Below are 12,594 nucleotides of genomic sequence, written 5' to 3'. Positions count from 1 at the left end.
TTTTTTTAAATTTGGCATCTTCAGACAACAATTATTGATTTGTATCAGAATCAGAGTATAATAGTTTTACTTACATCATAATATTATAACATAGTATTGGTAAAGAATGTCCTTATATTTTTTTACTTATACATGCATATACATATATAAATACTCAAAATCTCAAATTGCTGATCTTGATTGTTTCCTTTTTTTCTTTTTTTTTATGCTAAATCTTGCTTTTTGATTATCTTTTCAATTCCTCGTGATTTCTTTTCTGTTGAAAGCACTGATTGTAATAATAATAAATATATTTTTGTTGTGAAGGAGGGAGGGCTTGATTTATTTTTTTAATTAATCACAGAATTCTACATTTGTGACGAAAAAAGAATGTATCAGAAGGGAAGCGAAAGAGAGGGTTTTATGAAGTTATCATGCACTATGATTCTTTAAAACATATTTTTGTTGAATGATTGATTGATTGTTAGATGCTTAACGTCCAGTGCCAAATATTTCATGCATGTTCAAGAAGATTTTGTTGAATGAATACATCATTATTTCTCTTAACAAAAAACTTACTTAATATAAAAAAAAAGAATAAAAAGTAAATTCAATCTTTATTGCAAAATTACACCTTACAGGTCAAGAAATAACAAATAAAATTAATAAATACAAAAATACAACAAATTAACAATTAACTTTCATACACAATTTTATATTAAATTTATGAAAATAAAACACTTTGAAAAATTTAAAACCAGTTTTTAACCAGTACGTTGCATTCACGGTTAAAACATATTATAGGTTAAAATATAGGTCGTTTGTTAATAGTACATCATTTCCCGCCGCACGTGGAACTTGTGATGAACACAAACTAGAGTACTTTAAAAGCCGACCGCCGTTTGTAGGACCGCACAAACTCGAAGGAAATCAAAAGAAGCACATCTACCGTAAGTACGATTTATTTTTGAATTTGGTCAGTGGTACATTTTTCCCCCATCATGTCTTTTTTAATACAAAAAAATATCTTCATTTGAATTGCGTTTACAAACGAAGATTCAAACTTTCTCGGGCAAAGTTGAACTTCAAATTTGGTTTTGGCTATTTTTTATGTCTACTTTTGGTCATTTAATATAGTTCCAAGAATTTATGCATCTTTAGTTTCCAAAACTTTGGATTTGATCGTTTTTATAAAAGGTATACTTAGAAACCTATTGGACCCACGAAATTCGTAAAAGTTGTCTTTGTCATTCATCATTTTTATGCAAATTTATAAACAAATCATTTTCTTTTGATAAAAAAAAAACTAAATCTAAGAATCGAATGCATCTATTTATAACTTTATTGGAGTGTAAAAGCGTTAACCGAAGTACATTTTGTATGAAGCGTACTTTTTAACGCCCGATCAACGCTTTTACAATCCCGTAGAATTATAAAAAGAACATTCAATTCTTATAATAACAGTTAAACCATGATTTTCGTTTGATTACTATGCATTCCATTGTCACGAATATCACGTGCAGTAATAGCTATTGTAATGTATTCTATCCGGAAATAAAATTTTAATATTGGGAGTTCATCACGATTGTTTTCAGTCGATCAAATTTATAGGCTTGAATGTATATTCGAAAACGGGCAAAGTGGTCACATTTCGTGCATTTGTTGCAAAATTATTTATTAATATTCGTCCTGACTTTTATGTTGCTCTTTAACAGCTTTTACACAAACTTTGAAACGCATAAAAAATTAGGTCAATGTCGGAAAAATATCATCATTTTTGTACAAGGTTTACAACCAGGCAGTGTGAGCCCTTCTACTGTTTCGGGTCAATAAAAAAAGTTGAAAATTTTCTGAAATTGATCCAATATTGTTTTTATACAGCAGTTATAAATGGCTTCAAAATGTTGTGCAAATGTAACACAAAAAATTAACTTATTTTTCGTCCCTTGGCAAACCCCAAATTGTAAAAGTGACGCGACATGAAATAGACATTGCACGAAATATTCCTTTATTATTTTGGTAGTTAAAGACGATGGGAAGTGTTCTAGCTGCGGTACAAAAAGAAATTCATGTATACTGATTACCGGTTACATTTTCTTTTAATTCCAATTTCTTGATTTTATTCCATTCTGTTGCCGAGCTATTTTCTAGTTTTAAGGAATTTATTTGACCTTCAAAGTTATTTTAAATATGATGACCGAATCTACAGGTTTGACAATCTTTCTATACTTTCACATTCGAATTGAACAATTTTTGTACCCTTTTGTTTGAATGTTGAAATTTTATCAAAATCCACAGCCTTTCCTCTTATACTCCTACATTGGACAACTCGGTGCTAAATAGATTGAGAATAACTGCATGCAGTGCTAGCAATGATTTCCCAAAAACAAGAACATAAATGAAGATATTGGTTAAAACGAGTATAAAAAAATGGACTTATTCAAGTACACCTTCTAGGGTGCACTCGACTTTGGTGGCTCGGCATGAGGTTTTTTGGATTGTAAAAATTGTTACGACTTTTTGTAGACATCAATATTAGCACATCTATGTTTACAATTTTATAACGTAAATCACTCAGAGCTCCAGATAAGAATTCACAAATTGGGGTTTTTACCCACAATTTTTTTATGTAATTGGATGATAAAGTTTTTTAATTGCATTATCAATTCCAATTCACCCCTCAAGCAAATATCAAATTGGGTTTTTCACCACCAAGCTCCTTAATGTATTGGGTTTTTTCATCAACACAATATTGAATATTTAGGCATGTTATAATCACAATATATATCAACCCCAGATGTGTTTCCATCTTAAATGCGTTTCTTTCTTTGTAGAATATGTGCTAGCTGTTTTATTTGGTTTATTCACTGACTGGCGAGCAATTGTACATTTAATTTGTGTCCCGTTTTAAACGTTCTGTCAGTTTTGTATTTTCTCAAAACTTGTGTAAACTGCAGCTGGTGTCACTAGTTGGACAGGACTTAATTGCCTTTCTAGATCCCATATGATCACCCTACAGTTTAATTATAGTTGGGGTAGGTGTGGCTAAGTGTTTAGATTTTTGTGTAATATATGTGAAATTTAGGTGCTGTAAGAAAGTTTTGCCAGTCCTTTCACCCATTTGCCAGATCTACTTTTTAATAAAAATAAAAAGTAGTTTCCAGATTTAAGATATACCCCAAAACTTTGAGTTTTATAGGGTGGTTTATAATGACAGAGACCACATTCAACTTAAATTTACAAATAATTCTGCAACATCAAGTAAATAAATGACAATGTTATACTGCACTTGCCAATAAGACAACTATCTTAAGCATCTAGAACAATTAGACCAAAACAAAGAAAGTGTCAAGCTGCATTGACGTAAAAAACGGATATGTGCATGTAATCACTCATCAACTAAAATGAAAAAAAATAATATATAAACTGTTTTCGTTTAATTCAATTTACATAAATCTGGGTTAAGTTGTCCCTTATCAGAACTTTTGGTTTCCGATGCTTTCAAACTACATATCATGTCATAATTGATTTGGCCTTTCACTTTTTCCAACTGATTTCGTTTTTGACGGAACCCCGTGTTTATCGCTCTAGCAATGTTCTCGTTATGGTACGCAAACACGCCCTTGCGTTCAATGGCCGCTTCCTAAAATCACTAGCTGAGTCTTGTTATCATCATAAATTTCCCTCAGCTATCAAAAAGAAGCCGAAAACATGCTTCTATTCAATATTTTTACCGGACATTTACATTCGTTTTTTTTTCATTGTATGTTATGATAAATCCCGAGCAATTCGAAAAAAATATGACGGCATGTCACACGCTAATTGGATAAACGTCGAGAAGATCGAAATGTTTTCATAAACACGTGTACCTTTTGAGCAACGGAAAATTCCAACAGGGACCCATTACAGCTACTTGATGCAGGGCTCTATTTTTAGAACGAAAGGACATTTCCAATTATAAATATTATAAAATAGATTTACGCGACGACTGTAATCAAGTAAGGGTAAATAACGCAAACGATAGCGAATAAAAGCGTTAAGAACTCATGGTTTTGGCATATAATTGGGTTTTCCTTTGACTTAATTGAGTTATTGAACCCTGCAATGGGCAATTGCATTGGGTTTTTAATTATTTTTATTGCGTGATCACGCAAATACGCTGCTTATCTGGAGCTCTGAATTCACTTAAGTCCGTTTTTTTTTTTGCAACAATCTTTGCTTTATTCGACACCAAATCCCCATTTTCTATTTAATGCAATGAAAAATCTTGAACAGTATTGCTTTGAACAACTTTTCCTTTGGTATATGTACAAAATGGCACGTCTCTTTTATTCTGTATTTTTACTGTTTTGATATTGTAATATACAGGCCCACAAAGGGGTCATAAACCTTAAATTGAATGTTGTACTGCTTTCTTTTTCCAGGTACCAGAATGTTGATTCTACAGTTCTTGACTTGTCTACTGCTAGCAGTAAGTTTTTAACTTGTTTAAGGTAGATTCACTGTATACCGTCATCTTAGATTGTACAGTAGCAGTACATAATCGTCCAATTCTTTGCCTAAATCTGATTATTTTGAGACCGATTTGCAGTTTATGTGTCAGACTGTTTAATTGCATTATCCAAAATGTTTAAACAAATACCAATTATTTTTTCTTTATCTTCTCATATTTTATTTCAAACTTTTATCTCATAGATTTCTTTTTATTCACAAAAATGTATTTTTTTCATGAACAATCTATGCACATTTGTGCAATTTTGCACGACTTATAGCTTGAAAAATATCACGGTGACCCATACTTTTTTGTATTTTTAAAAAAGGCATGGAAAAATCTTTATTTTGGCAAAGTATAAGAATTCCATTTGAGGAAATATATACCGATGATCCACCTTAAGTTTTGTTAAATGCACGTTTATATTCAACTTTATAATTAAATCATCCGTCAATAGTCATTTATGAATATGTTCTTTGTAAAAATCCTGTACACATTTACTGTAAGACTTGTACCAAGTTGTATCATTTTCCCAAAATGATTTTAAGGTCCTTTAATTATCAATTCACAATTGAAAATAAATAGCTTCCATATGTTGTGATCAGATGCCACTAATTGGTGGATCCGATTGTAGGGGGTCGGGGTTGTAATCCCCATTTTTTTCCGGAGGGGGTCACGATGAGCTCAGAATATATCCGAGAACAAGATTACTAACCATAAACCCAATTATTAAACTCTTATAAGAGTCTGATTAGGGTCCTTCATTTCTATATGTTCATAAATTTTTAAGTCATTTTTCTCTTTAAAAATTTTGGCCATTCTCTATCTTTATATTTTAGCACCCTTGTTCTCTTTTTTTCTGAATTTATTCTGCACGTTTTGCCCATTCTCTATTCTGTAAACCCCATCCACACCCTCATAGTATTAACCGTAAACGAGTAGCTTTTTTTCGTCTTAAGGTATACAAATGGTCTGTTTATATAGACAATATTCATACTGTGAATTCAATTTTAGGTTGCTGCAAGATCTACAGTACCAGAAGGCTACATTTTAGATGGTAAGTAACATTTTATCCACAAGATTTCTAACGATACGAGATGTTTAATATTATGGATGATGAACTTAGTCCAGAAATACTGTATCGAGTTTAGAATACGTTAGATACGGTATATTCAGAGCTAGAAAAAGTTTCCACAGGCGGATTAAGCCAGGGTTGTAATTTTCGGAAGGACAATCTAGAGGCAAAAGATACCAGGGTTGGAATTTTCGGAAGGACAATCTAGAGGCAAAAGATACCAAAGGGATATTCAAACTCGTATGTCGAAAATAAACTTGCAACGCCTTCATAGGCGGATCCAGGGGGGGGGGGGGGGGGGGGGGGGAGGGGAGGGGGGGGGGGGTGCGGGCCCCCCCTTTTGTGGGAAAAATTGGTTGATTATATAGGGAATCACTGAAGCATGACGGGAGCCCCCCCCCCCCCTTATGAAAAGTTCTGGATCCGCCACTGGCCTTGGCAAGAGATGAGACCAGTGGCGGATCCAGAAATTTTTATAAGAGGGGGCCCGCTCCAGTCACGCTTCAGTGATTCCCTATATAATCAACCAAATTTTTCCAGCAAAAGGGGGGGGGGGGGGGCGGGCCACCTGGGTCCCCCCCCCCCTAAATCCGCCTCTGGACCAAAAGACTTAACTTGTTTGTTGCTGTATATCATTTGTTGTTCGTTTATTATTTTGTACACAAATCAGGCCGCGTTAGTTTTCTCGTTTGAATCTCAATATAACTCGGCTGTATAATAGTGACTTCATTTTAACTTTTATCTTTTTTTAATTCTCATATTCTTACATTCAATTTATATTTCATTCGTTGTATTTTATGCTAGTTTCTCAATCGTGTGGCGAGAAGATGACGACCGCTGGTCAACACTATGCTGGAACCGGAGCTAACGTCACCATCAAATCCGATCTATATGTCCAGGCACAGGTCAAGTGTCAAGATGGCCTCGTGCAACTAGATCCAATTGATGAAACCAATACTGAAACCAGCCTCAGGCTGTGTTACTCAAACGATACAGACTCTAGCTGTCCGTGTAAATTCAATGTAAGTAGACGTGCATAGTTGCATGTTCAAACATCGAACAAATATTTCAAGATGTTATTTTTTTTAACCACTTGTTTACACAAAAAACAATTTGTAATAACTTGCTGTCTTGCCTGTAACAATTACATAGTTCGGGTCTCAGGATAGGTGTCTCGTTGGCAATTATTCCAAATCTTATTTTTATCTTGCTAATAGCAAAGCTGTTATTAGAGTATCTCGATTGGATTTATAGAATGGAAATTGACAAAAAATAGGGAAATATACAAAAAATAGGGAAATATACAAAAAAAAAAAGGAATTTGGTGGTAAAATATAAAGAATCTGAGGATAAGCGGGAATAAACTAAAGGGAATACAGAAAGAAAAAGTGCGGACATTGGCTAAAATCGGACAATATCGTTATTGTGAATCTCGAGCTACATTTTACAACTTTCAGGATCATATACTTCAGGACACTTTAGATTCAGCACTGCATTCTGTTACTACAGACATTGACCATTTACTTTCTTTTTTTATTAAGACACCATCAGGCAGGTCAAATTTCTACTCTGCCGTGTTGCAAGTCTTCTGGGGATTTAAGAACGGCACATTGATGAATGAATTTGAAACTTACACAATTTCCTGCATTGCCGAAGGAAACAAAACTCAAGTTTTGAATACCAAAGATATAGACGAACAGTAAGTGTTTTAAATTTATTTACGTACAAACGTTTATCTTTGAAATAGCACATTAGTAAAAAGGTGCACGAACCCATTCCAATTGAAGCTTTAGTGAAGGACATGCTTGCAATTCCTGTATTTTTTTTCAATTTTAAAGAAACCTATATGAACTCGTACAGTTGGGGCTTTTGTGAAGAACATGCCTCAATTCCGTGCTGTTCAATTCTTTTTTATATACATGCTTTGTATTTAAGGGAGCTACCATTTGATTTTTATGGGGGGGGGGGGGAGGGTGCTAGGATGATATTTGAAAAAAAGGCAGGACAGGAGTTGAGTAAAAAAATAAAGCAGGATGAGCAACTTTGCAAAAAAAAAAAAGGCAGGATGACAATTTATGTAAACAAAGTCGGGATAAACTAACAAAAAAAGGCAGGACAGATTACAACTAAAAAAAATGCAGGACAAAATTTCATCCTAGACCCCATAAAAATCAAATGGTAGCTCCCTAATGGTTTTGCTATCCGTCTTGTATTTTTTCAATGAAAAGTACTGTTTTCATTTCCCTTCTGAAACAATTATTTTTTTGAAGGAATTTAAAATCAAATTGTCGGCCAATCCTCCTCCTCCCCCCCCCCCCCAAAGATTAATGGTGGGTGCCTACATTATCTTGAAAAATGTAATGAAGTGTCCCCAAAACTCAAGATGTCGCCTTTGCCTAAATATCCAATTTTATTTCATGACGTATGGTAAAGGGAGAGAAGATTGAAAGGGGAAAATTAAAAACCAAATGTCAAAGACTCGAACGCTACTCGAACCAGGTGCTCAAACCTGGCATATGGTGGGTGGGGTTCTTTTCTGTATTCATTTATTTTTTTGCCATGCTCTATATTTTAGCATGCCATTATTCTCTATTTATATGCCTTATTTTTTCTCTATTTTTTTTTATTCACCCTTTTTTTCTCTATTTTTTATTATTCACCCTTGTTTTCTCTATTTTTTATTATTCACCCTTGTTTTCTCTATTTTTTATTATTCACCCTTTTTTTCTCTATTTTTTTATTATTCACCCTTTTATCTCTATTTTTTTATTATTCACCCTTTTTTTCTGCACTCTTTTACCTATCATTCTCTATTCTGTAAACCCTATCCACACAGTCATAGGTGATGGGGTGGATAGGGGTTTACAGATTAGATAATGGACCTAAAAAATTAAAGAATACAGAAATGAAGGACCCTCATCTGTTCTCATTCTCACCTGTTTTTATTTTAGGTTCATTCCTATAAAAGAAGAGTTAGTGGACACACTCGGCCATGATTATACGGGAGGAGCAACACTTGAATTATTGGACATTCTTGGTGGCACGATATCGACTAAAGTTCCGATGTCGAAAAAAGTTCAGTTGAAATTAGCTGTCACTTCCAGTAAGACTTAACATAAAAGTGGAAGTAAACTAAAAAATATTCTCCGACAGTTGACTTCAATGGGAGTTCAATAAGTTTCTAACACTTGGGACTAAATTCCCTTTATAATCATGACAAAATTGATAAAAAATGTTAAATTGTTCCGGATTGGTCCACCATTTTCTGAAATGCATGTCGAAAAAAATTGGAATCTTTTTGCTAGTTTCGTAATTGAGAACATTTAAACCTGTAAAATAAGTTTTTGTACGGTATTTTCGACGTTTCTTTGCAATTGGCCATGCAGGATTTCAACTCTCTATTTTTTTTTTATTTTTAAAAGATCAAGGAATGATTATTTGTCATGTATATTTAAAACATTTATCTCGGAACATTTACTAAAAATTGTGAATTAAAATTGCAAGACTTAGTCGGGAGAACATAGTTCTAAAACTTGATATTTTATGATTTTACAGCCGAATATCATGGCGTGGTTCCATACGATTGCAAGGCTATAAGCAAGGATGGCGATACGGAGTACAAATTTCTTTTAGCTGGGTAAGTATTTGAAATTCATTTTAGTTTTAAATGGAGATGCAAGAACCATAAATATTCTTTAAAAATTGCTTTGAAATTTCTTCATTTGAAAAACTGACGGCAGAAAATTAGCTCGTAATTTGTAGACCATTGCAATAGATTTCGTCAATAAGTTAGTTCCCTTTTTGCTTTGTTGGGGTGTGAACGTGTGTAAATTCCTCCGTAAATGAACTTAACTGAATCCTTTACTGACAGCCCAACTTCCGAAAAAAGTGGTTTTTTGATCATACGTTTATTCTTTAATTCACTACTCTGATCCTTGGTCAATCTTGCTTGTGCCACATGTTTTGATTTGGTAAGTTTAAATAAAATCTACCAGTTTGCCCTCCCAACATACGTATGCATGAAATGTAGTACTCCTAGTAACATCACCCTAGACACTAGCTTTATTTTGGACCCTAGTAGCTTTTTATGTGCCTGCGGTTGCAAGTGTCAATGCACGTCTGCGTGCTACACTATAGAATACATAACGAGGAAGCTATGCTTTGCTCTACACGGACTGCGAACTCGTATAATCAAAAACCTTCCGCCAAGCAAGCGTAAGGGTCTCTGACAGTAACCAACACTCATCCCACGAGGCGTACCTAGTATGTCTTTTTAGGTATATATATATAAACATTTTATTCGTCATTGTGCGAAGTGCTCCTTTGAAGGAGGGATTTTCTTAACCAGAACAGAACAGAACAGAACTGGCCAAGTAGAAAATAATTCAACATCAAAAATCATTTCAATTCAAAACCATCTATATTCAAATCGAATACTGCAAGACGTGGTCTCATTTTCGTTAACGGTTTAATGGATATATACTTTGAAAATCTGGAATATTTCTTCCAATACTTTTCCCAAAAAATTCTTTGGACAATATAAAATGAAGCGAGATGCCTACAATTTATCTTTTAGGTTGAATTTTTTTGGAATCTATTGCTTTGAATTATATGAAAAAAATGATTTTCAGGACAAACTTCAATCTTAACTTACTGCAGCAGCGCGGCTCTTATTTTTCTCTATTCTTTAATTGGTCCAATATTTTTTGTACATTTGACCTATTCTCTATTTGTAAACGCCATGTAGACTCTCCATTCCTTGAAGCAAGACTTCCAAAAACATTGATAATAATTCATTAAGATGCTGGAAATGGAAAATGTCTCTATAAATTAAATCGTTCATTGGTCGACAAGACCTGATATGATTTGCTGGTTTTGAAATTTTTTTTGATGTGCTGGTTTTGAAACCAGCACTTTCTATGGATACAAATTATTAAAGCCATTTTAAATATACTCGACAAGTCTCTTTAATTCTTTCAGATGTGGTGATGGAACAATCATTCCAACAAATAAAGGTTTCACAACAAAAGGCAGAAAATCATTAAGTCCATTTTTCAAAATATTCAAGTTGCTGGAAACTACTCAAGAAGGTGGAATATCCTACCAATGTTCATTTACAGTTTGCAACGCCTCTTGTGACGTGGTAAGAAACTACAAAAAAACTAAGAATTGTTACGTTAAATGCTCTTGCATGTGACCATTTCAGTTATTAATTCGACTGTTAATTGGTGTCTTACAAATGTTTGCCAGAAAAAATAATTGACATTTAATGCATTTATAGCAAATTATTGTTAAAAGTGGTAAATGATTCATATATACATAGGAATATTTTTTTTTTTAAGTCTTCCTGTTCCGTGAGGACTAGACGATCAGCTGATTCCTTGGGTAAGTTTATCTTTACGTTTTTTTACACCTAAAATTGCAATAAAAACGGATGTACCGTATAGGCATTTGATCTTTCTATTTCATTCATCACAACGGGTATCCCGACCCGAAATCAGCGGTAGGATCCCAATATTCACACTTAATCACAAGCCCACCAGCCCAGGCTTGTAAATTTGCTTTGGAGCCTGTAAAAATCTTCTCTAAAGGCCAACAGAATTCAACCAAAATTTTCGAAAAATTGAGCTTTGGGCCTGTGGATTCAAGAGTTTATCGTAAAGACTGGGATCCGAATCCCGAGAAGCAATTCACGAGACCGCAAGACAAGCAAGTAAAATCTGGTTCAGATTCCCACGAAGCACAATCCAACGAGGGAATTGGATCCAGGTGTTGTTGACAAATTGCATTTCACAATCTGGATCCCTCCGGGGATTTCACCTCGGGGGAATCTCGCTGTATACATTTTCTATTTTTCATACATTTGGGATTCCGTAATAGCATGATAATCGAACGGCATACTTAACACAGCATACCTTGAAAGTTTTAATTGACACAACGAGGTTAAATAACCAAAGAGGAAAGTAATATTGCAAGTTTTAAAACAAATAAAATTTTACCCTTTTTTATTTTGATGGATGCTATATTTACTATGGGATATTGTCTTGTATTTAGATATCAGAAAAGATTTGGCTAAACCGCACGTGATCTTGCTTAATTGGCTTTATAAAATTTGTTTTGTCTCGATTGCTGCCTTAATATAATTGAGAATTAAAAAGTTTTGTCTCCTAAAAAATTCTGTCTCTTTTTTATTCTAATCTTTATATTTTAAATCTCTCCTTTATATTCTTATATACGAAACTTATTCTTACAGCAGAGATAGCAGATCAGGAGAATGTGAAAACACCAATATACCAAATTCAACACCTAGAACAACGCGTGGAAGATCGTCTAGACCAATCGCAACAGGAAGTAAGCGACCTGAAAATGGATACTCGTCTGAAACTTGCTACCCTTGAAATCGTCGGCATCGGAGCTGTTGCGTTGTTATCACTTGTAATTGCCACATATTCCTGCATCAGAGTGGAACAAAAACGCCTCCGTGAAAAAGTGAGCTCAAAGGTGTCCTCGGCATGATGTGCTTGAACTTTTGTTATATTTTGTTCCAATATTAATTTACAATGATCCTTCTAAATAAAATATGGTGCATATTAGATCTTAATCTCTATTTCCTTCAAAAGCATTTGAGACAACGTACAAAATTCAGAGGAATATGTTTTTATTTTTTGTATATATATATATGTCAAAACAATCGGTTCTAAAGCGTCCGGTGTCCACAACATTCATTCGGGAGTCCCATTTGGAGTCCATATCATTCTAAATGAATTGCAACAGAAAAATCGAGATTGCTATATATAGATAAAAGTAAAAAGTATGATTGCCAATGAAACTACTACATGTATCTACAATAGTTCAAATGCCGCAGTGAATTCAATTATTTGCTTGCAATGTTTTTTTTTCATAATTTGAAATCAATAATTTGATTTTAAGGATAGAGCAGTTAAAATACACCTTTTGTAGTAAATGGCACAAGTCTACACGTCAGTTGAAATGTGAGGAAAACATGCGCAAATTTGATGGTAAACAACTACCATCGATCATCAACTGT

The 12,594-nt window shown here is 33.9% G+C and overlaps 1 protein-coding gene across 1 annotated transcript; it reads left to right on the top strand.

The window, feature by feature from the left end:
* Positions 1-836: 836 nt before the first annotated feature.
* LOC127718498 (vitelline envelope sperm lysin receptor-like) lies at positions 837-12,139 on the top strand. The gene is made up of 10 exons (XM_052224550.1): positions 837-929; positions 4,404-4,450; positions 5,486-5,528; positions 6,351-6,568; positions 7,088-7,245; positions 8,498-8,649; positions 9,102-9,183; positions 10,527-10,689; positions 10,889-10,931; positions 11,800-12,139. Exons 2-10 carry the CDS (start codon positions 4,412-4,414, stop codon positions 12,060-12,062), a joined length of 1,161 nt encoding a protein of 386 aa, XP_052080510.1. The 5' UTR covers positions 837-929; positions 4,404-4,411; the 3' UTR covers positions 12,063-12,139.
* Positions 12,140-12,594: the final 455 nt, after the last annotated feature.

This window comes from Mytilus californianus, unplaced genomic scaffold (genome assembly GCF_021869535.1).
Source record: "Mytilus californianus isolate M0D057914Y unplaced genomic scaffold, xbMytCali1.0.p SCAF_10, whole genome shotgun sequence".
NCBI lineage: Eukaryota > Metazoa > Mollusca > Bivalvia > Mytilida > Mytilidae > Mytilus > Mytilus californianus.
The sequence above is the reverse complement of the archived record's forward strand: the minus strand, read 5'-3'. Positions and strand labels throughout refer to the sequence as shown.

Coding starts and splice junctions, on each gene's coding strand:
- LOC127718498 (XM_052224550.1), top strand. CDS start 4,412: ATGTTGATTCTACAGTTCTTGACTTGTCTACTGCTAGCA. Junction 6,569..7,087: donor GCTGTCCGTGTAAATTCAAT/GTAAGTAGACGT, acceptor TTTTTTATTAAG/ACACCATCAGGCAGGTCAAA. Junction 7,246..8,497: donor ACCAAAGATATAGACGAACA/GTAAGTGTTTTA, acceptor TTTTTATTTTAG/GTTCATTCCTATAAAAGAAG.